This window comes from Crotalus tigris, unplaced genomic scaffold (genome assembly GCF_016545835.1).
Source record: "Crotalus tigris isolate CLP2741 ecotype Arizona unplaced genomic scaffold, ASM1654583v1 scf7180000017568.12009008, whole genome shotgun sequence".
NCBI lineage: Eukaryota > Metazoa > Chordata > Lepidosauria > Squamata > Viperidae > Crotalus > Crotalus tigris.
In genome coordinates this window covers 11,654,714-11,678,609 of record NW_024096478.1, presented here as the reverse complement: position 1 = coordinate 11,678,609, position 23,896 = coordinate 11,654,714, and the positions used below count along the sequence as shown (strand labels likewise).

The following is a 23,896-nucleotide window of genomic DNA, read 5'->3' as shown; positions in this document are numbered from 1 at the left end:
CAGCCCTTATTCTTCCTAGATTACAGAACTTCCAACCTCTTTAATAACTGAACAGTCTTATTCTATTCTTTATTTTCCTGCAAATAACATGCTTTCCCTGTTTAAGCACCCAGACACATGATGTTTATTTTAACTTTGATTAAAACTTCAGTGTTTATAAAAACTTATTGTGCATTCTTTGTCTCCTTATAGAAAAGTGTGTTCATATGATTAGATAATCCTTGATCAGTCATGGGCAGATTCCCAAACAGGTGCTTAATCTTAGAAGGTGGACAAAACTTTCTCCCTCCCAAAATGATCATAATACATTTGATTATACTGCCAAGACAACCCAAATTGAGGTGGCAAATCACTATCCCAATAAGTGTTATTCTGATATGGCAAGGTGAATAACAAAGGATTCATAATGACAAGGTATTCTGAAATACAATAGTTTTAAGTCCCAAAGATATTTAAAAAAATAATCTTCAGGTTTTGTTGTTGCTGGTTCTTTTCTAGAACTGTATACCTTTAATTGTAAGGTTTAATATACCTAGATCAACAAATAAAAAGTAGGTGAATATGGACAACATGTTGACCAAACTAGCTGATCACTATTCATCCTCATCCTTCTTGCTCTCTCAATGGCTTTTGATACCATTCAATCATTATAATTTTCTGCATCAATTTTCAAAGTTTGGAATGAGGGAAGGCATAGATTTGCACTGGTTTTCCTCCTTTCTCAGGTGATTTCCAATCAACATTAGTAGGAGAGAAGACATTTCTAGATTTTCATTGCTTCTATTTAATTTCTAAATGAAGTCACTGGGTAAGCTCATCCATTCACATGAAGTAAAGTATTATCACTTGCTGATGATATCTCAGCTATAATTCCAGTCCCTGGCTGAATAAGTGATGTCATTAAGGTCTTCCCAAGAATCTGGAGTCTATGGGGATCTAAATCAAGAGTGTCAAACTGCTGGCCCCCTGGCTGGTTGCATCATATGGAAGCCACGCCCACCCCAGCTCCAGCAATGTAAAAAAAGTCAAGATATGTCGCAACAGTTCATATGACATGGCGAGTGTGAACTCATGATCTAAATGGAGTAGAACAGGCTTCAGCTCAACTCTAACAAAACCATTGTTAAGCAACCCTAGCTTTATTTCTCAGAAATAAAGCTAAGAAAGCATGCTGCACAAATGTTTCCTGCTCTACTTGATCCATAGCTGCTATTTCTAAGAATAGATCTAGGGTGTGATTTTTATAATATCTGTAGGGATAGAAAAACCTCAAACTATGTAACATTGTTTTGAAACCGTATTTATTCACCTACAATAGCTAAAGTGATATAAAAATGTTCACGTTACTCATAATATATAACTTTTGAAATAATTTTAATTCAGAAAATACTATGTAATCTTTGAAAAGGTTAAATTTGTATTGATAACAAAATGTTTTCCAATACCTATTTATTTTGCTTATTTCATTCTGAAACTTGGTAAGAGATTAAAGTGAACAATTAAAGGAAAATAAGTGAAATCACTGAGAAAGAAATTATGAAATCTATTTAAAGGATGGTGTATTCATAAAATCATTGTTTTCTGTATATTTTCTTTAGATTAATCTGGATTTAGTCTTGAAATGTTGCTTATTTTTCACTTTGAAAACTGGAAAATTAAGAAATGTATCTTTTGTAGCATCCTCTCCTTTCCTCAGTTTGCTATAAAACAAAATGATTAAATCACTATTGGGTATAAAATTGAATATTCATACAGTATAGCTGAGATTAATAAATGCTACAATTAATAGAATATCTATCATTAGATGATTTGCATTTAATTCTTGACACTGTAGGCCTAGAGTTACCAGACATCTGGCAAAAAGAGACATGTCCTCCTTTTTGTCCTCATGTCCTCTGTCTGGCAAGCATAGACTAAAAATAATATATTGTCCATCTTTTTCAGTATTTAACAAGCTTTCTCTTCCTAGGCAGCTTTTTTTTTCATAGCACTGCACTTATCTAATACAGATAGTCCTCAACTTGCAACCATTATGGAGCCTATTATAGTCATAAATCATGACAGTTGTAAAGTGGGTCATCACATGATCAGACCCGATTTTACTACTTTTTTTGTGTTGCTTATTAAATGAACATGGTGATTGTAAAGTGAATACAGTGGTTGTTAAGCAAGCCCATTGTTCGCTATGGAGCAATGTTTTTGAAAACCTGAAGTAAACACTGGTTTTTGGCAAAAACATTGTAAATCATAATCACTAGACTAGACTGAGGGATGCCGCAAATGGCAGGAATGCAGGCTGGTTCCCAAATGCCCAAAATATAATCAGGCAACTGGGGGGGGGGGCGCTGGCATCAGAATTTTGGAACTGGGACCTTTTAAGGCGAGCTGTCATAACTTTGGTTGCTAAGCAACTGATCGTAAGTCAAATTCTACCTCTAAGAGCTAACTGCAAGTTAGTTATTCTGTGATCTTAATTAATTAATTAGTTTTCTCTAGATTGCTTGCTGTGCTGTCTGAAATTGATAAGACCTTATTCAGCTACATGTTGGTGGCTTTTTCTCCTAACCATTCTACCACATTCCTGCTATTGAAAAACCAGGCTTTCTGATATTAGGAAAGTAGGTTTATATGCATGTGGGCCTAACTTTTTTTTTTTGACAATTTTTCACTGTAATATTATTTACAGATGCCAAGAAAGCTAAATAATGTGTCCTCCTTTTCCCTCCATTTGCCTTCCTTTCCAATTGTCTGTCTTCCTTTACCTGATCTGATATCTGGTAACACTCCTGTGACTAAAGACTAGCAGTGCTCTTAATGTTATCAAATGAGTCCTTCTGAAATTTTCTATGATAACAAAAAGGTCAAAGGTTTAAGAAGATAAACATTTTACAAGTTAGGATGCTGGATCTGGATAAGAGAGGATCTTGATTCAAGTCCTCAGAGGACAAGAAGCACACTGAGAAAGTTTGGGCAAGTCATTCTCTTCGCCCAGGGGTGTCAAACTCGCAACGTTATGTGACGTGTTGCAATGTATCTTGACTTTTTTTCCATTGCCAGCAATGGGGTGGGCGCAGTTTTGCCATGACTCATCTAGCCCAAATAACTCACTTGGCAATCACACAGATTGTTTTTTCTCTGCCTCTTTGGCTGCACCCTCACAGAACATTGTTATGTGCACCATTACTCAAACAGTAAGATAATGTGTATTCAGGAGGATTAGAAAGGGACAGGTAGGGAGAAATCTCACTAATTTTACCTTCTAATAAATGGGGGATTTAAAATCTTTCAAAAGTCTAAAAAATTGAGAGGTCTGAAATGTTCAGCCAACCCATCTAGCTATGAGTTCAGGTATCAAATCAGTAGCCAAGAGGAAGTGCAGTCTCTAGACTGAAAAAAAAATGCATATTTCTAGCATAAAAAGGTAATGCAGCACATGAAGTAATTGTAACAGCTGCACTGAGGTAAGCCAATCAGTGATATTTTTTTTCAGAAAATGTTGACTGAACATGTTTAACCTCTTGCTACTATATCTATTGCTCATGCCTGAAACGCCTTGGAAATTTTAACCAGTGAACCTCCTTTATTTATTTTGTTAGAATTATACAGATCTATAATGAGAATTCTGCTCAATGTGAGAATAAAAATAAAAGGATGGGAAGAAGTACAAGGAAAGATATCTGCATAGAAAAGATTATCCAGTTCCAAAAAAGATAAGCCCAACCTCCTTCAAATTTGGGTGAAGAGGAAAATTAAAAGCTGAAATAAATAAAACTTTCATTTTATGGACTTTAAAAGGGTTGGTGTACTAAATATGCAATTCATCATAAATATCTACTCAATAGTAATTGTAGAAACCAAATTGTTGATTAAAAAACCACTCTAACTTTAATATATCTGCAATTATCAGAAATCAGATTTAACAAATGAAGAATTTTACTTTTCCAAAAACAGAAGAGCTTAGGGAAGAAAATATATTCTAACCTTTGGATACTGGGCTCTTTGTAGCAAACTGTTGCTCGCCTGCGTCTAACAGATTGTACAGAATGTTCTTCTATATCTTTCTTGGATTTGGGATTTGAATTTATACCAATATTTGTCAATTCCTGAAGAGGCTTGTTCCCTAGGAATTCAATTAACATTTAAGTCACTAATTAGAAATATTTTTGGATTTTTAAAAAATCACTTGTTTTATTCAAAAATACGTGTTATCTTAACATAGGAGTTGTTTGATAGTGAAATGGACTACATAAAATTTATAAATAAATGAAATAAATCAGTTCTGCATGCATATGTATGTTTGGATTACACAGGTCTTTAAAGCATCTTTGATATGGGTTTAGAATATTACTATTCATAAATTTATCTCTCTACTCTGGCCAAATTCATTGGAGAAAAAATGTTGCCCACTGTGTTATAGAACACAAGAAGACCTAAAATTATCTTTCTTAGGTTTTCATTAGATCAAACAAGGACCTTATAATCAACTAATTTATATCACTTCATGTCCATGACTAGATCAAACAAAGTTTTGTGATTATTTTGAAACATTTAAGGATTTATTGTGCATATGCTTTCATGAGGACTAGCTCCTGTATATTATTTTCATTTGTCAGATACACTGATTATAGAATAATAAATTGACACCTAAGATAAAGGCCCTGGAATACAAGCAAGAGTTGCAATGTCTGACATGTAAGGGGTGGCATTGTATAGCGTTGGTAGTGAATGTCCCTCACATGTGTGCAGAGATCCCTCTTACCATCAAGAAACCCAAAACAACAATGTTAGCGATAAGGGAACCCCTATACCTAACTCCATGCTTCTAGGTATTATACTGAACATGTATCTACCACCTGAAGCAAAAATCTGCAACAACTGTGCTTGTCCTATTTTCTTTGATGGGCATTTTTGATGGAGTCTATTGTATCAGGCATTCTTAGAATTGTAATGCCATTAAGAAAATGAAAGTATAAATAAGTAAATAAGATGCTAACATTCCTTTTTTGTATAACAAAAACTTAGTTTTATGAAGGTTTTTTTAGTTTTCAACCAGAGTAAGTCTTTAACTGCATCTCAATGAAGATTACACATACCAGAATCTTGCACTGGCTTTCTGTTGCACGATTCTTCATAAGTTATGTCTGCTTTCTTTGTAAAAACACTATCATTTTCTTCCTGATAATACCTTTCAGATTTATTTATAGCAGGGATATTCTCCTTTTTATTTTGATCATGTCTACATGATGTGGAACCTTGTTTTTCATTTATTGCTTCTATAGAAATTTCAGCATCTTTTAGGGAACATGAAGTTACTCTCTGAACACTGAAAGTTTTTCCTTCCTCTTTAGATGCCTTATGAGGAATATTTTCATCATATAATTTTTCACTGTTTAATTTCTGTTTCACATACATTTTTCTCTCATTAAGAGAGTCTGGATATATAATATATGTCTTCCGGCTAGCTTTTGCAAAAATTCTTCTTTTGTCATTTTGCAAAATCTTTGAAACATGTAAAGCATCTGTAGATCCTTCTGCTGTTATATTGTATTTGCAAGTAACTTCTTTGCTGCTGCATCCACTTTTTACATTGGTTCTTTGATAATGTTTTGTTTGGCAATCGTACCTGCATTCCTTTGATCCAAATCTTTCCAAATTTCTTAAATGCTGCATATTTTCCATTTCATAATAGTTTGATTTGTTGATTTTGGAAGTATCAGGATAACTCTCATTTATGGTTAAATTTTCTTGTTTATCCATTATGGGGCTTGCCATTGATAGCAAATTTCCAATATTACTATCTTGTAATAATGAATCCGAATTTTCTCCTGCATTCTGCCTAATTACTCCCTCTACGGTTTCAGAAATTGTTTTTTCCTCTTTTTCTGACTGTAAAATATTAGTAGTTTGCAGTTGACAGTTGATATCTATTAAATGCAGGTGCTTGTAATTTTTGTTACTGTCTTTATTATTTTCCTCAACATCTTGTTCATTGGTATTTTCCCGTTCCATTTCCCAGGATGTTATCTTTTTAAACAATTCTACTTTGAGTGGTAATTTTTTCTTTGATTTAATGGTGTGGATGGGTTTTGGAACATTTTCATTACTTTTTGGGGGGTTTATTGCTATATTTTTTTTAATGTGCTTTTTTGTACTTGCAAATGTTACTTTTCTTAGATTTTCTGAAATTTTGTCAGCTTTAACCTTATTAAATTTCTTATCTCTAGATTTAATTATAACTATTTCACCCAATTCACTCGCAGTTAATTCCATATCGGTATCATATATAGTTTCCTCTGATTTTTGACTTTTTATTAAATCTTCTTTGTTCATGTGAACAAGCTTACTACTAGGTTGGGAAGTCAATTTAATATGTGAAACACCATTTGGGTCTCTCTGATTACCAATATCAATATTGCAATTGCTGGCTGTGCAAAAATGTAGTATACAGTTACTATCTTTTTTTGTACCAAAATTGTTTACAAGAGGGTGAATACTTGAAATGCACATTTCTTTCTTTCTTTCACTTATATATCGATGCATTGGAAAAGGATTATTATGTCCTTTTAACTGACTTTCATATTCATTTGCAGATGATGCATAATCTAGAGAAGTTTTAAAGATATTAGATAGCTTTTCTGAAAAGCAAAATTAAGAAAATTATTTAAAATGTACAAGTTTTATTTTAATATGTATAACATTGGTTTTATATTGCTATTAAACAAATGAAATCTTTTTTCAATACTAATCACAATGCAATATTTGACTGGCTTGTAGATCTTTGCAGAAGTATTCATTAAGACTATGTATACTTTAAAAATGACTATGAAGAAGTGCTCTGGATATTGTGCTGGCACATTATCGCTCTGGTATTCATTTTTCTTGTTCAGTTATTTTTAATGAAAAAGTATTTTTTTCATTAAAAAAACCTCAAGCAATTTGAAACAAGAATTTGCAGTTAATTTAAACATTGCATTAACTTAAACGAGTCAATTCCTAACATTTTTTCCAATGATTTTTCTGTCTAAAAAATTTTAATACATTTGTTAAAAATGCCAATGAAATGAATCATATTATCAAGGCTTCTCTGAAGATTACATTTAAATTAGTATTCTCTTATATAATTTCCTTTTCACCAATTATCAATTGTTTTCCTTATGTAATGATTTTTATTTCCTTTCCCTTTAACATTTCTGTTTTTTGGCTTCTGAATTAGCTAGCTGACAAAATAAATTTCAAATGTTGAATTATTCTATAGCAGTGGTGGCAAACCTATGGCACAGGTGCCAGAGGCTGCACTCAGAGTCCTCTCTGTGGGCACACGCGCCGTCGCCCTAGTCCTAGGCCTTCAGGTTATAAAACCTTTTCGCTTTAGGCCTCCACTGCCATGTACACACACACAAAAAAGGTTCTATCAATCAGTCAATTTCAACTTCTCATGGGAAAAAAAGTTCTTGCAAAGTTGGAATTGATTGATTGAACTTTTTAGTCCCACCCAGTCTGCCGTTACCACCGCAGCCACGCCCATCCAATGGGCCACACCCACCCAATGGGCCATGCCCACCTTATGCCCACGATGCATAAGTGGGTTTTGGGTTTCAGTTTGGGCACTCAGTCTTTAAAGTTTCGCCATCACTGTTCTATAGCATTATTATCTTTCATTATTGTCTTTGTTCTGAGTTCTTGAGATGAAGTTTGCTTTCTCCCCAAACATTGGAGCATTGAGAATTTTAATTCTGTTTATCAATTGTGCAGTCTCTCTCAGAAAATCACATTTGAGTTGTGTGATGATAATTTGGGACGAATTAGTATCTCTCTCTATATATTAATTATATTCTTCTCCACTATATAAAAATTAATATAGTATACCTTCTGGAAATGTATTTGTGGCAAATTCTGTTTCCATTTTATTTAATTCACTTGGTTTTGGCATTTGCTTAGGGTCTAATATCTGTATGTTCATTTGATCTGCTGTAATTTCTTTTGAGAGTACAGATATCTGCTCAAAAGGACCATCTGTGTCACATACAAACAAGTTCTCTTTTTTCCCATCACTTTCTACAATATGAGGAGTGATCAAATATTGTTCAGTAGGTCTGAAAGAAAAAAGAAAAGGAGAGAATTATTGAGAGTGAATAATATTCATATAAACATTTTAAAAACAAAATGAATTTTGATTATATGATAAACTGTGTTTACACCTCTAAAAAGGAACAAAACAAAGGCTCATAATTTAAATAGCACTGAAAGATGATTTGAGCCAGAGTAAAAAGTATTCCATTAACAGTATATCATATTATGGAAACATGCCCACATACAAGGCAGAGAAAATACTAACTAGACTTTAATATTTCATTTAAAATCAATTGGATATGCTATATAGTCACAAAAACCAACAATATAAATTGTAGCTTGTGCTAGCAAAATAAAAACAAATGATAATTTCATAAATTTTCTGATGTGAAGATAACTTATATATTGGTTATGCATATTTTGGATTTGAGAGTGCAGATATTTTTTCTGAGTAAAAATAATCTCTGAAACTGTTTCCGAAGTAGCTCTTCACAGTTGGTTGAATTGGCAGATTTTCCTCTTTTCATTTTTATCTAATATTTAAACTCAAACATTACCTTATTTGATTTTTTGAAAGCTTGGATTCATGACCAGAATTGCTGCACTGAGCATCATCCATTGTTACAGGTTTTGGAATACACTATTTGAAGGAAAAATATGTTAGCATACTCCTGATATTCCAAGATTTTCATGGCTTGGAATTCTGAAACTTGTGGCTGCTCTTGCAAAGTAGAACATCTGCTCCTCATATCTGCTCCCTATTACTCCAACTTATCTTTTGCCATTTTTATGGTTAAGTGGGGACACAAAACTGCAGTTACCCCTTCATTCTCTAAGAAAATAGCATTTCGATCAAAGAACCATGGACAAACAGATGGCTGCCATTTTTCTTCATTTGGAATTGGCTTTTAATTTTTTTAAACTAAAATGTTTTAATTTTTAACATGAAAAGTCAAAAAATGCAAGAAGCCCTGCAGCCTGTGAGCATATTTATACTTATAGTGTTTAGATTGTGAGGATTTTCTGCAAGGCAATATTAATCAGTAACTTACACTTAGTAATTTTGTAATGTACATTAGAAATCATTATGAAATATAGATTAAATGTGGAACACTGGTCATTTTAGAATATTATTTACACTAGACTAGGTGTGATTCAATGTTTTTAACTTTTTGAAAATTTATGCAGTTTGTTCTGGGCCTACTCAGCCTCCATCCTTCCAAGATCACTAAAATGAGGCCCCAGATTGTTAGGGGTAACATGCTGACTCTAAACCCCTTAGAAAGGGCTGTAAAGTACTATGGAGTGGTATACAAATCTAAGTGCTATTGCTATAAGATTCAAATGTTTGCAGCTATTTGCTAGGACAACGGTGCCCAACCTTTTGGGCACCAGGAATTGGTTCTGTAGAGAGAGGTTTTTCTGCAGGCCGGAGGGGATGTGGTTTCGTATGTTGCCTACATCCCGCAGATGGGGTTTCACTTGTTTGCCCAGCCCAGTTTCTGGTATGATGTGGACCAGTGTTGGTCCATGGAAGAGAGGTTGGGGACTCCTGCTCTAGTCTGTTTCATAAGGCTGTTCTGCTGTATAGGGCAGCAGTCCCCAACCTTTGTGGCTTGGGGGCCTGGCTGGGGGGGAAGAGGGGGACTGGGCCACACAAGGGGCAGGCCAGCGCACATGTGCAGCTTGACTCATGTAAGCGGCAGCCTGGTGCAGGCCCACTATTTGCATGAGTAGAGCTGTGCACGCTTGTGTGCGCCGGCCCCCCGCTCATGTGAGTTGAGCTGCATGCACGTGTGCGCCAGTCCGCAGTCTGGTTGCAAATAGGCCACAGTCTGGTAGTGGGCTGCGGCTTAGGGATTGGGGCCCTGGCTAGGAAATATAAAGCACACAACATACTCATATATACAGTGCTTATCTATAAAAATGCTTATTTTACTAGATCCCAGATCAAAATAAAGGTCAACAGAAACTTACAACAGAAACTTCATTTTGAAATATTAAAATATTTAATTTATATTATTTTATCAATAATTTTATATTAAATTAATAGGAGTAAAATATATTAAAACAAACTATTTTGCACTACTGCATAACCCCCCCCCCCCGAAATAAGAATGGCACCATCTCTCCCAGAGTTCTGGAAAGCTTTGAAAACCTGGCTTCAATCCCAGGCCTGGGGTTGATTTTTGTTTTAATGGCCCTTGTTTTATTATGTGGATTTTACTACTAGAGCATATTAATCTGGGCTGTTTCTGTTGATTTAATATTTTTAGTTGTTTTAGGTCTCTTTTATTTTTCTGCACTGTCCAAGTCCACTAGAGATGGAGAATCGATGAATTTAATTAAATCATAAATAATATATGTAGATCTGAACTGATGTCTATATACATATTTCAGGTGAATAGAATGCTGGTTATTTTTTATTCACTACTTTTTTCTTGTAATTTCACCATATGTCAGAGTAATATCTGAAAATATTTGAAAAAACAAATTAAAACTAAGATTTGTAATGATAAGTTACAAATACAGATGTAATAGCAATCCTGCTTAGGTTTATGATAAAGTCATTCAGCTGGTACATACCTCAGAAAAGGTGCTTAATTCAATTGCAGTTAAAATATTATTCATGAATGCTTGAATTTCTTTTAGAGTTTTGTTCTGTGTATTAAAAATAAATATATATGATACATTTTTATTTATACCGCCAAAGTAAGAAAAAAAGTTTGGTTTTTTTAAATGCTCAATGTTAGGACAAAGAAAGAGGCAGTGTTGAAACATACTTGATCTAGGGAAGCATAATAAATATATATTCACATTATTCTGAGACTGAAGAAATGTCACAGCTACTGTACATCAGCAAAACGTCTGTTATGTCCAGTATCAATTCAGAATGGGATTAAAAAAACCATAAAAATTGTACACATGATATAAAAATCTACTGATGAACCAAAACCTTGGGAAACATTTCATCCAATTTACCCCTTCCAATTTCCCTCATCCTTTCAAACCAGATAGTATAGAAGGAGACATGGCAACCTGCAGTTTTTATAATATTATGGGGGATAGTGCTGTCAGTCTGTATATGTCTTATATACTGTTGGATCTGCCAATGATACATGAAACATTCAATTGATGAATCTGCCATGGTACAACATGGTATTTTGTCATCAGAGAAAATTTCTGATAAATCTCATAGTGTCTCAATTATTAGACTGAGCATAAGATTTTACCTAAGCAGATTTCTTAAACGATTATTTTAAAAATCTAGGAAAGAGGTAATAAAAAGAAGAAAATACCAAAATTATTAACTTACTGATTTGAATTTTCCATAATGTGAAGGCTAAAACAGCCTTCCAACAACCAAAATGATGCACAGACATCACCAGATGATGTGCACAGAAATCAATTTCTTATGTAATACAGTATTTCATGTAAGATTAATATTTACCAATTAATAGAATTCCAAAGTGTGGTGGACAATAAGGGCACTATGTATGACAAGTTAGAAAATTGACAGAAATCCCTATTTTCTGTTTGTGAACAAGAGAGAGGCATTCCTTCTTGGAAATGTTGGCTGGTGAAATTAGTAATTGATAAAATGGATTATTTATGCACACTGCTAATGGCTATGCATGCTTATAAGCAGGATAAAGACAAATAGATATCACCACATTTCCATGAATTCTAGAAAGAGAGATAGGGATACTTATTTTATAAATATTTAGATATTATTTTTTATTGGAATGAAACTATTTATTGCAGTTTAGACCTCCAATTGTTTAGTAGGGAATTTTCATCATTCTCTGCAGGAGTTCTTAATCAGAGATAGCCAGCAAGGTGTAGAGTTGGATTAAGAAAAGTTTTTATTATGGAAAAAAAGAAATAGCACGGTTCAGGGAAAAGAGAAGGCATGTGAAAGAAATTCAGAATAACCTTCCTCTGATTCTATTTGATATAAGAAGAGATAGAGGGAAATGCTGGAAGGCTTTGAAAATTCTGTTATTACAACCTAAAACAATTAAATAGCTTTCCTATAATTCTTGCATTGCGTAACCCTGACCTAAGCTATCTTGAATGACTGACAGAATGAATATGATGTATGTCACCTTCAGCTTCTAAACAAAAGGCAGAATATAAATCTAATAATTAAATAAATCCAACATCAGATACTGAGGACATTCAAGGAATTGCAAAGAAAAATAAAATTGGCCCCTGAACATTTTACTGATATAAGCTCTTCCATTAATAGGAAGGAATAATTGGATATTTTCTGTTATTTTAATTTTCCTAAGTCGTGAATTAAATATTAGATCCCACCATTTATTTTTTAGACTGTACCAGGTAACTTAGCTTTTGGCGAAGTAAGATATTTTGCAAGTTCAGCCCATCCAATTCTTTTTGTAATAACAGCTTTTCATTTTCCAGCCGCCGAGAATTTTCTTTCTCTGTACAAAGGGCCATGGCCAGTGCCTTATTATTACTTTTCAAAGAATTTTTAAAAAGTGAAGAGTTGTCTGAATAAAATGAAAAGAAAAAATTAGGGCATGTTCATATTGCTACTACTACTGATCCATAAATCCTCAAAAGTAATTTGAGTAATAATGACATAACTATATTTTATTTTCTAAACTTACTATCCTGTCATATTGCTAGAGAGTAGAATACCAAAGTGGGAAATATTAAATAGTCGGACTTTACAGCCTAGGAAACCAAAATGAAGCCAGAGAATCACTTATCAATTTCTGCAATTAAATTACTTTTTCACTGCTCAAACAGCCTTCCAACAACCAAAATTATGCGTGGATTTCACCAGATGATGTGCATAGAAATCAAACTGACTGCAATATATTATTGGTAGAAGTAAATGGAAGAACCCAGTTATACTAGCAATGATATAGCCAGGGACGGACTGTGGAATAGATCTCAAACTACTCATATGAGTACAAGTCAAGTCAAGAACAGAGATCCCCAACCCCCAAGCCATGGACCAGTACAGGTCTGTGGCCTGTTAGGAACTGCAGGTACCTTGCAAGCGAAGCACCTCCCAGGTACCTTGCAAGCAAGAGAACTTCATCTGCGCATGCATGGGATCTAGGTTGCGTGCAACCCCCCCCCCCCGATACATGGAAAAATTGTCTTCCACAAAACCAGTCCCTGGTGCCAGAAAGGGTGGGGACTGCTGCCTTAGAAAGTATTCCCTATTTACAAGAATCTCTAGTATTAGAAGATGAAGTTAAGTCAATACTTTGGCCATTGCTAAGTCAGAAGGCTACAGATCTTGATGATGTATCTATAGAAATGTGGCTATTATAAAAAGAAGAATCTATAATGTTTCTAACAAAACTATGCCAACAAATCTGGAGACCCACACAGTAGCCAGCAAGTTAGAAGATATAGTCTATATATCGTTATCAAATAGAAGAGACTTAACATATAGTGCAGACAATTGCACAATATCCTTAATTTCACATACTAGCAAATAAGGTAACTGAATACAGATTAGAATTCTACATGCAAAGAGAAAGTCCACATATTCAAGCTGGCTTTAGAAAAGGATGCAGAATTACATATCTTACTGCTGATGTCAATAATGCCAAAAAGGAGTAAATATATGCTCCATTAATTATAGAAAATCCTCTGATTGTATAAATCATGTCAAACTATGATGTACTTAGGAACATGGAAATCCCAAAGCATCTCATTGTCCTAATGCAAAATACACGGTTCAGGAAGCAGTTTAGATGGAACATGGTGAAACAGACTGCTTGCAAATCAATAAAGGAATGAGACAAGGCTGTGCATTTATTTATTTTTTTCAACTTATATGATGAATATATATTGAGGGAAGTTAGATTGGAAGATGATGAGTGTGATTTAAGATGAGTGTGTAAGAAAAATCAATGACCTGTGTTATGCTGATGTCACTATTCTGATAGCTGAAAATGAGGATTATTTGAGACTTCTAATATTGAAAGAAACAGAGTACAATAACAAACTAATGACAAGTACAGCAACCAACCTTAGAACTGATGGTATGGACTAGAAGACCTCCAAGGTCCCTTCCAGCTCTATTCTGATTGAATTGATTGAAATGACTATGCTCACATTACCATATTTTGGACACATTTTATAAATATTTCACGCTCTGGAGAAGTCAGTAATATTGAGAAAAAGTGAAAAGAAAGGGAAAAATGGAAATCAGAAGCAAGATGGGTAGACCCAATTACAGTGGCAAAGGGAGCACTGATGGAAGACTTGAAGAGCAAAAAGTTATGGACAGATCTTGGAGAAAATCTATATGGTTGCTAACAGTCAACACCGACTTGATGGCACATAATCAGGACAATGTGATAGGTCCAACATTCTATTAGTTCTTTACCTTTTGTTGTTTTTATTTTATTTGGTAACTATATACAGGTATGCTGCAGAAATTTATTTTTGCAAGTATGAGTCTGATTACTTATAATTTAATTAGCACTTACTAATTATCTTGGTTTTGATTTTAAATGCAAGAAAAGCATTCAGCTTTGTAACTTTTAGAGGTCTATTCTTCTTCTCCATCACATGTTTTTTCATACCTCCAACGGTAAAAAGGGAAGATACTTCAGGCATTACATCAATTTCTATCTTTGGTTTACTTCTCTGAAGACTTAATAATGGATAACATGAAAAATATATATTAAAGTTTGCATTTAAAAATATTCTGAATTGTGTAGTATGAGTTAGGTAACAAATTCCTTGTATGTCTAATCACACTTGGCCATATAAAGTATTTTATTCTATTTATTTCTATTATTCAGCCTAAATATATTCTTGTTTCTAAATATAATGATATTTAGAATATGATAAGATCACTTTAACAATTCAGTCATCAAATTAAAATGCACAACTGTACTGAAAAAGTGATAGATTTTCTATTTTTAAAAAGATCATTATTTTCAAATCTCTCTATAGCTCAGAGCAGAAGTTCACAGAAATTATTTATGATGTTTACACGACATTTTTGTGTCCTTTCAGTTTAAATTTACATTGGCTTCAGGACATTCTGGCAAACTAGTATTCTCTCTTAATCACGTCATTAGCATTACCCGAACAATCGTTTCGTCTAAAATTTAAATTATTTTAAGCTAGTTCCTGAAAATAGTAGTTTTTCTTATTTAAGCCAACAAGATCCCAAGACACTGTTCACACATTGTACATGGTTATTAGCAGGTACGTTATACCAGCCATTTTAGTGAACAGACTTTGACCATTTTTTTTTACCTTGAAAATCCCAACAGAAGACTTCTTGTGCAGTGGTGGGATTCAAAAATGTGAACAAACAGTTCTCTGTGTGGATGCCGCTTCTGGAAGTCCATTCTAGGCCTGGGCAAAAAAAATTAGCTACCAGTTCCGCTGAACTGGCTGAATTCCACCATTGTTCTTGTGCCTATGCAAGTGGGATGGACCAATCCCAAAGGAACAAGACGGTGCCTCAGATAACTTGATCCCATGCCATGAAGGGCTTTAAGGGTGAAAACCAATACCGTATATGCCAGCGTATTAGGCGACCCGGCGTATAAAACGACCCCATCTTTATCGCCGAGCCGCATTCCTAGAACGTCGTCTTATGCGCCGGAAACTACCAGTATTTCCGGCGTATAAGACGACTCAGCGTATAAGACGACCCCTGTCTTTGGGGCCGAGTTTAGCACTTCCGGAAGTTGTCTTATACGCCGGCATATACGGTACCTTGAATTGGGTCTGGAAGCAAACTTGCAATCAAGGCAGCTTATGTAAGGGTAGTGCTATATGTACCAATTTAGGGGCCTCCAGAACTGTCTGTACCACTGCATTCTGTATCAGCTATAGCTTCCAATTACTCTTCAAGGGTAGCCCCATCTAGAGCATTGTAGTAATCCAATTGGGAGATGACTAGGGCATAAGTGACTGAGCACAGAGTTTCAAGATCCAGAGAAGAACGCAACTGGCAAATATATACAGGTAATCTTTGACTTACAAGAATTCGTTTAGTGACTTTTCAAAGTTACAACAGCACTGAAAAAAGACTTAGGACTGTTTTTCACTTATGACCATTGTAGCATCCCTGTGGTCATGTGATCAAAATTCAGATGCTTGGCAACTGACTCATATTCATGACATTTGCAGTGTCCGAGGATCATGTAATCCCCTTTTGCAATTTTTTGACAAGCAAAGTCAATGGGGGAGTCAGATTCACTTAACAATGGTGTTACTAACTTAACAACTGCAGTGAGTCACTTAACGTGGCAAGCAATGTAGTAAAATGAGGCAAAATTCATTTAACAATTGTCTCAGCAACGTAAATTTTGGGCTCAGTTGTGGTCATAAGTTGAGGACTACCTATACTCTTGTTATAGTCTACAAAGATATCTTCAGCATGTCAGGGTTGCTGAAGCATGCTGCAGCCCTTGTCATTTTCACTGTTCTTTGGCAGGTGGTGGGAGAGCAGCTGGCTTGCTACCTGCTGCATTCTGATTGGCAGAAGAACCATACTCTCTCTGGAGGGCATCTCAGAGGCTTTGTCTGCATTAACAAGGGCTCAGGTAATCCAAATTAAATTACACAGACTCTCTTCCCATCACTGCCACCGCTTGCAGCAGCTATGTGCTACTCATATGAGGATAGCAAATCTATAAGCATCTTCTCAAGTGCAATAAAAGGCTCCTATAGGGGCAGCCAAATATTACAATTTATTTTCCTTCCAACTTCAGGACAGGAGAAAAGCACAAGGATCTATGCAGTTAAGCTCTTATTCTGGTTTCATTAAGAAGGAACTAGCCTCTTCACTTACTTATCCTGTGTAGCACCATAACACAAACTTATTTCAGTGGTTATTATTTATGTCTTTTATTCAAGAGCTCAAGGCAAAGTACATAAAGCTCCTTCCTCCAGTTTTTCCCCACAAAAGTGACTGGAGTTTGAAAGGGAAATCTCTGCATTAGAGAGGAGTTTTGAGCTGCTCTGAATTGTCCATGCTTTCAGAGGACTCTTAGTTTCCTAGCTTAATGGCTTTTTTTTCTGAGAAAAAAAAATCTTGAAAAATTGCAAATGGGAGGCACACGTGCTTGGACTTATGAATGATAAAAGCCACTGCTGGAAACATTGTTATCATTTGCATTCTTCTTCCACATGAGAATTAATTTCTACTTCTGAACTTTAACATTCAGATCAGAATCTACCTGTGGAAGTTCCTCTTATTTATCAGAAACCACAAAGAATGGGGATCATCTAAACCTTCAAACCCAATCCTTATTCAAGCAAATGAAATAACTGCAATATGTGCAGTGGATAAATTATGTTTAATATTCTGAATTCTAGAAAAAAATATGCTGTGGGGTGCGCCTATGTGCACAAACCTCATCAGGGAGCAGTGGAAAAAACAACTTTCATGTTAAGAAGAGGAAGAAAGTCATTCCAACACTTGACGGAGAAAAAAAAGACCATAATAAGGTAGAATAATATAATGTGAAATAATAATAATAATGAAAAATCATTAAAATAATGATGTGTCTGCATAATTACTGGAATAAAGCTGTGTTAGCAATCTGTGACTAACCAAATGCGCATTGCACTTGGAAACAATGTATGTAGCAGATTCTCCATTGTATGCCCGTGAGAAATGAATCTAATACGTGAGAAATGAATCTGATGTATTACAATGTAGATTTCTATGTGTGCTCCTTTGTTCCTGAGAAAGGGAAAGTATAAAACTGTAGTTTAAACCCGCCCTCAGTGTTCAGAATTGCTTGTCTTCACTGCTTCTGAACCTTGCGCAATAAATCTCTCTGCTACACCCTCTGGAATTCGTAAAAGTCTCTTTCGTTTTCTACAAGAATAACATGTCATAATTTCTCACCCGGAACACTTCAATGAACTATGCTTGTGACATAACTCCGTCACTCTCCAATTTAAGAGAAAGGGATATGGCACTCAACCCCAGAACCGTTTAACTGCGGCCACGCAACAGCGCACGAGCGTTGCGGTGCCTCAGGCAGGCGTTGGCGTTCAGCGCTTGGACACTAGCGCGCAGACGGAATTTGGACCCCCTCTCGATTAGAAAGCATGGTGGGAGAGCGATCGGTGGGCAGCTGGGGCTCTAGGGAGACTCGCTTGGCTAGTTGTCTTCGTGACTGAGAGCCTTTTTGGCTTTCTAGCCGGCCCTATTCTTGCCCGCTTATCCTCCTCATGCTCGCTTAGCCGCGCGAGGAGCTTCAGGCAGCTTGGATAATTCGGAGCGAGATCCGTCGAGGGAGGAGCAGTTTTTTCAAAATGGTTTCTGTACGTCCTGTTTTGTTGTCCTGTTGCGTCCATAGGTTGTTGTTCCGGCGCTTTGCGTTTCTTTCTTTCTTTCTTTCTTTCTTTCTTTCTTTCTTTCTTTCTTTCTTTCTTTCTTTCTTTCTTTCTTTCTTTCTTTCTTTCTTTCTTTCTTTCTTTCTTTCTTTCTTTCTTTCTTTCTTTCTTTCTTTCTTTCTTTATTTCTTTCTTTCTTTCTTTCTTTCTTTCTTTATTTCTTTCTTTCTTTCTTTCTTTCTTTCTTTCTTTCTTTCTTTCTTTCTTTCTTTCTTTCTTTCTTTCTTTCTTTCTTTCTTTCTTTCTTTCTTTCTTTCTTTCTTTTCAAATCCAACCCGGGCCTGACTCCTCTTCCGCCTCCGTCCTTTCCGCCGGATTTGGAAATGGAAGCGGTAGAGGGTAGCGCGAAAGAAGGCGGGGTTTCGCGTGCCTCTTCCGAAATTTCTGGGCGGAACCTCGGACTAGGAAGGTAACGGACCGCAGCAGCGGAGTGTTTCCTGGGGCTTCCTCCTTGACCTCGCCTCCTTCTGATCCCTTTGTGCTCCCGGGTTCCTCTTTCTCCTCCTCCTCCTCCTCCTCCTCCAGCCGCTGCTATTTTCTGGCTGTAGAAGAAGGAAGGGACTGGTTTGGGTTTCCTTCCTCCCTCCTGCCGGATGCTGCGTGTTCTTCCCTGCCCTTGGAAACGTACATAAAAGAGGAAAAGGAGACAGCTTGACTGACTTAGCAGGGGAGCCTTCAAATAAGATTGCAAAAATCCAGCCAACCACCAGATGGCAGCTAAGAGGCAAAAAATTATAACTCCTTGCTGGCTTTCCGGAGCTGTCCGCATTTTTGTCTGATAGCTTTGTTCCTAGGGATAGCTGGATGTTCCTAGGGATAGCATATGTGATGGTGATACTTAGCAGGTTTCTAAGGAATCTTGGCTGCCGATCTATAAACTGTCTGGATTCTTCCCAATGTAGAAAAGCTGATGTCCTCCAACTGTTTAATACAACAGCTCTGTACTCTTTGACTATTGGACATGGTTAAGGTAAAGAATCCAGCTTGCCTGGCCAAAATCCATACTTCAAATTGTACAGCATGGTCGTTTGTCATTGTTTGTTCCAAATTCCCTCTTGGATTTTAGAACTTTAGAAGGGAGAGAAACGCTATCGCTGGATCTAGCAAAGAACTCTGCTGTTTAATTTGGACCTAATTTGTATCAGAAACATTAATGACATGGCAAAGCTCTCTAGGAGGCCTATCTCATTTGGACAATTTCATTGGACCTAGACATTCTTTTCCATTTCTAGTCCCCTCGTGTTTTCTCATGGCACAATATATTTGGAAGAAGAGGAATAGGAGCCCATATATTGAAGTACTCATGAAGATGTTTTGTTATTATTTGCTAAACAAGTTTATAAACCAGGCTGTTTTTATGGATAGCAGGCTATTATTCAATGTATTTGTCTAGAAAAGTCATAGAGCATGCACATTTATTTGATTCATAAATCACACTTGCACAGCAGCTCAAGGTGGTGTACAAAGTGCTGGCCTCTATTTCCCCCCCACAATGGCAATCCTACAAGGGCTCCCTAGCTTGTGTGATCTCTTCTGAAAGGAGGTCCTAATAAAAACATATGTAGCTCTTGGCATTTAGCATTTTGATGAAAACTATGCTATGGTTCACAATCTTACTATGCCTCTTTTATTCAGGTAAGCAAATATTCATGGCATTTCAGTCTGAAATTGTAGCTGCTCAGTATTTAGAATTGCACATTACTTCACAAGTTTCTCCCCAGAGCATATTGGATAAAGGAAGAAATGCCTGAGGAACATGGTCTGTCCTGACTCCAAATAGGTCTTTCCAAGTGTAGGAACATTACTTTCCTAACATACAGTAGTTCTATTAATGTAACTCAAGTTTCTTAGGATTAAAATTAAATAAGAATAGTTGGGTTTTCTGTTATGAATACAGTTTGCTTTCATTGTAGTGGTTGAGAAAAAGTTACCTAGGAATAAGGCATTACTAGTAGTGTGATTCCCCCCCCCCCCAGATGTGTTGGAACTACAATTCACAACATTCCAGCCACCATGACTGAAGAATGAGAATTATAGCAATTGAATCCCCAACAATTTTAAGAATGCTGTGTTAGAAGTGTGACCTGCATGTGCATTCTCATGATGGTATGCATCTTCAGCATTTAAGAGATTTCTACTAATTGTCCAAAGGATTGAAGTGAAACATCTGCACAAAATTTAAGTCATTTAACTATTATTTTTGAGTGATGGTGCTACTGAAATGCTAATTTTCTTACTTAATCTCCTAAATTCAGTTTTATATAAAATTTATTTCAGGTATCAAAATACATAATCTAATCAACAATATTAACTGCAGAAGTGATGGATGACAGCAAGTCTGAAAAGATGGTAGATATTATTCGACTTAATGTTGGAGGCTTTATGTACACAGCTAGATGTGAATCTTTATGCCGTTTTAAGGATTCAATGTTAGCAGCTATGTTCAGTGGAAGGTTTCCTTTAAAAATGGATAATTCAGGTAAAAAGCTTCTTAAATTGTAAATAGCCTTTGAAAAGGCGAACAAATGCATTTCAACATTTATCACAAGATAACTTGGTTGTGGGCTGTTTTGCATTATTTTTCCTGTGAGCTTGACTACCACCTCTTGATTTTTTCCATTTGCATCAGTTCATTCTTATGCCTTTATTCTGCAGATGTGCAGTCTGTACTATTTCATTCTATAGAGAAACAAATGTCCTGAGTTAAAGCCCAATGCACAGTTTGGGGGTGTGATTAGATATTGTCCCAGTATATTCTGAGTTCTGCAATAAGGTAATCCTGCTTGATTTGGCTTCTGTTAATCTAGTACAATGTGTTGAACTATGTCCAACTTGTCTAATAGAAATTAAACTTTAATTAAACTTTAATTACTCCCTTTTTTGTTAACACAGATTTACTGGACAATATAATATACTACAGTAATGGCAGTACAAAATGTAGTGTACATTTTTTGTTTCTGTTTCCAGGAGCATGCTTTATTGATCGTGATGGCAATCTTTTTAAATATCTCTTAAATTATCTTCATGGAGAAGTTTGGATTCCTGAAAATGAAGAAACACGAATTGCATTACAAGAAGAAGCTGATTACTTTGGCATTCCTTACCCTTACAGTCTTGTTGACCATCTAGCTAATGAAATGGAGACATATTGTTTAAAAACAAATGTAGAACTTAAGAAGGTCAGAATTTTCCTATGTTCTTTAATTGTTTTGCGATATGTACTCAGCATTTGATAAAGGACAAGTAATGCATATTTCTCAGCTGGAAAATAACTTTTACCCTTTTATTAGGGCTTATTCCACAAACTACTTTGTCTAGGATGGGCTGGCAGGGAACAAGTTAAAAAAAAAAGTTAGCCATATATAGAGATTATTACTGATAGAACTAAAGAAAATATCTGCAGTTGTAATACCAATCCTCACAATCCAATTATAACAGACACTTTTCATACACTTGTATGCATGTTTTTATGCATATATTAAAACACAGTCCATCACTAATAGTAAATACAATTCAGTAATCCATTTCAGTATTACTGTATTTTCTCTTAACACATTTCTAATAAAAATCTAATATTTTGTCTGCATATTTAGCAAATTACATTGACTACATAGAATAACTACTTAAAGTATCGTTAAGCTATTTTTAAGAGTAGAAACGGTAAGACTGCAGATATCTGTGTTTTTACCAGTGGCAAAATGCCATGAACTCAGTAGGATTACATTGACAGAAGTAGGCTGCAGATATTTTGGATACTTTTTAATAACTCAAATTATGTGAAATATATTAAATAGCCAGATTGTTTGATTGAATATATATGTTGGTATACTCCTTTTCTAGGCACTCGTAGGTTTTTGTGACTCTTATGGCTTAATATGCACTAAACCAACAGTTTGGGTCTTGCATTACCTCAATACTTCTGGTGCCAGCTGTGAGAGTAGAGTAATTGGAATATATGCCACAAAAGCTGATGGAACAACTGCAATTGAAAAGGAACTAGGAGGACGAATAAATAGTAAAAATATCTACAAAAGGTGAGAAGTTTCTCAGCTAGGTGACTATAAATTAACATAAGATTATAAATGAATTTATATAACTCATTATGCAATTTCTGTTTAGAGAAAAAATGGCAGATATTCTCCAGATGCTTTAGTTTTCAATACTAATTCCCTGCATTGTGAACAGTGTCATATCATCATGGGACTTGTTCCTCAACAATTACCAGGAAATTAAGTTCCTACTATTGTGGTCAACAATAGTGGCAGTTTTCTAAAAATAAGCAAATCTTTCCCAGTGTCATTCTTTTTGAAATTTGCTTATTTATACAAATTGGCTAAGATTGCAGTCTTATATCTAATCACAATGATGTAGTCCCGTTAAATGTAACACAACAGAAGTTACTTTTGGATAGAAGAATATACTGTATAATTATTACTTAAATTAACATGAAAGATTTAATATTAAGCACTCTTCAATTATGTTTCTATATTGGTGTGCTAACATCTGCTAGAAAATGCCTACATACTCAGTAAATCTTCTTTGGAATATTTGAGAACATCTGATACAGGTTTGAGGAATATATAGGAAAAGGAGATCAAGAGAAAGTCCAGTTATATAACTAGGTTTCTACTTCTGTAATGTCTGTGTAGTAAGTACTCTGTATCTTAACTGTTGTTAATAAAACTAAGCCTGGAATATTTAAACATATATTGCTCAGAAAATACAGTGGCTTAAACAGTAATTCACTCAAATGTAATTGTGTGATTTTGAGGTAGAACTAAATGTTAGTCTTGCTGTCTTTTCAGTTTGTTTGCATAAGGTATATCTATTTATCTGGATAGCTAGATGAAATTATTATATAAAAATAATTAAACAAGTAAGAATGCTACATTTAGTCCTACAAATTGTGTTATCAAAATTCAGCAATGAAGACAATGTAATCTAGTCCTGGTACTTGGATGAATAAAATAGTTCACTTAAACACTTGTTGTTAGTTGCGAAGTCGTGTCCAACCCATCGCAACCCCATGGACAACGTTCCTCTACCATCTTCTGGAGTCCATTTACGCTCACGCCTACTGCTTCAGTGACTCCATCCAGCCACCTCATTCTCTGTCGTCCCCTTCTTCTATTGCCCTCAATCTTTCCCAGCATTAGGCTCTTCTCCAGTGAGTCCTTCCTTCTCATTAGGTGGCCAAAGTACTTGAGTTTCAACTTCAGGATCTGGCCTTCTAAAGAGCAGTCAGGGTTGATCTCCTCTACGACTGACCAGTTTGATCACCTTGCAGTCCAGGGGACTCGCAGGAGTCTTCTCCAGCACCATAATTCAAAGGCCTCAATTCTTTGGCACTCAGCCTTTCTTATGGTCCAACTTTCACAGCCATACATTGCAACTGGGAAAACCATGGCCTTGACTATACATACTTTTGTTGGCAGGGTGATGTCTCTGCTTT

At 35.5% G+C, this 23,896-nt stretch overlaps 2 protein-coding genes across 9 annotated transcripts in view; one reads left to right on the top strand and one right to left on the bottom strand.

Annotated features, from left to right (window-relative positions):
• KCTD18 (potassium channel tetramerization domain containing 18) overlaps positions 1 to 23,896 on the top strand; it is a 42,885-nt gene that overhangs the window by 15,742 nt on the left and 3,247 nt on the right. The window contains exons 1-5 of one of the 8 annotated variants that reach the window (XM_039353689.1): positions 16,530 to 16,637; positions 17,413 to 17,544; positions 20,722 to 20,923; positions 21,412 to 21,623; positions 22,285 to 22,478. In XM_039353689.1, coding sequence (XP_039209623.1) covers positions 20,767 to 20,923; positions 21,412 to 21,623; positions 22,285 to 22,478 — 563 coding nt within the window. In that variant the 5' untranslated portion in view covers positions 16,530 to 16,637; positions 17,413 to 17,544; positions 20,722 to 20,766. The other 7 variants (XM_039353682.1, XM_039353719.1, XM_039353653.1 and 4 more) reach the window with 7 other exon arrangements.
• On the bottom strand, positions 1,566 to 18,079 carry SGO2 (shugoshin 2). Its single transcript, XM_039353637.1, has 9 exons — positions 17,951 to 18,079; positions 14,556 to 14,722; positions 12,412 to 12,587; positions 10,657 to 10,731; positions 8,628 to 8,710; positions 7,867 to 8,093; positions 5,094 to 6,635; positions 3,982 to 4,120; positions 1,566 to 1,700 (listed from the first exon to the last, which is right to left on the bottom strand). The coding sequence occupies exons 2-9, from the start codon at positions 14,683 to 14,685 to the stop codon at positions 1,595 to 1,597; spliced, it is 2,478 nt and encodes an 825-aa protein (XP_039209571.1). The 5' UTR covers positions 14,686 to 14,722; positions 17,951 to 18,079; the 3' UTR covers positions 1,566 to 1,594.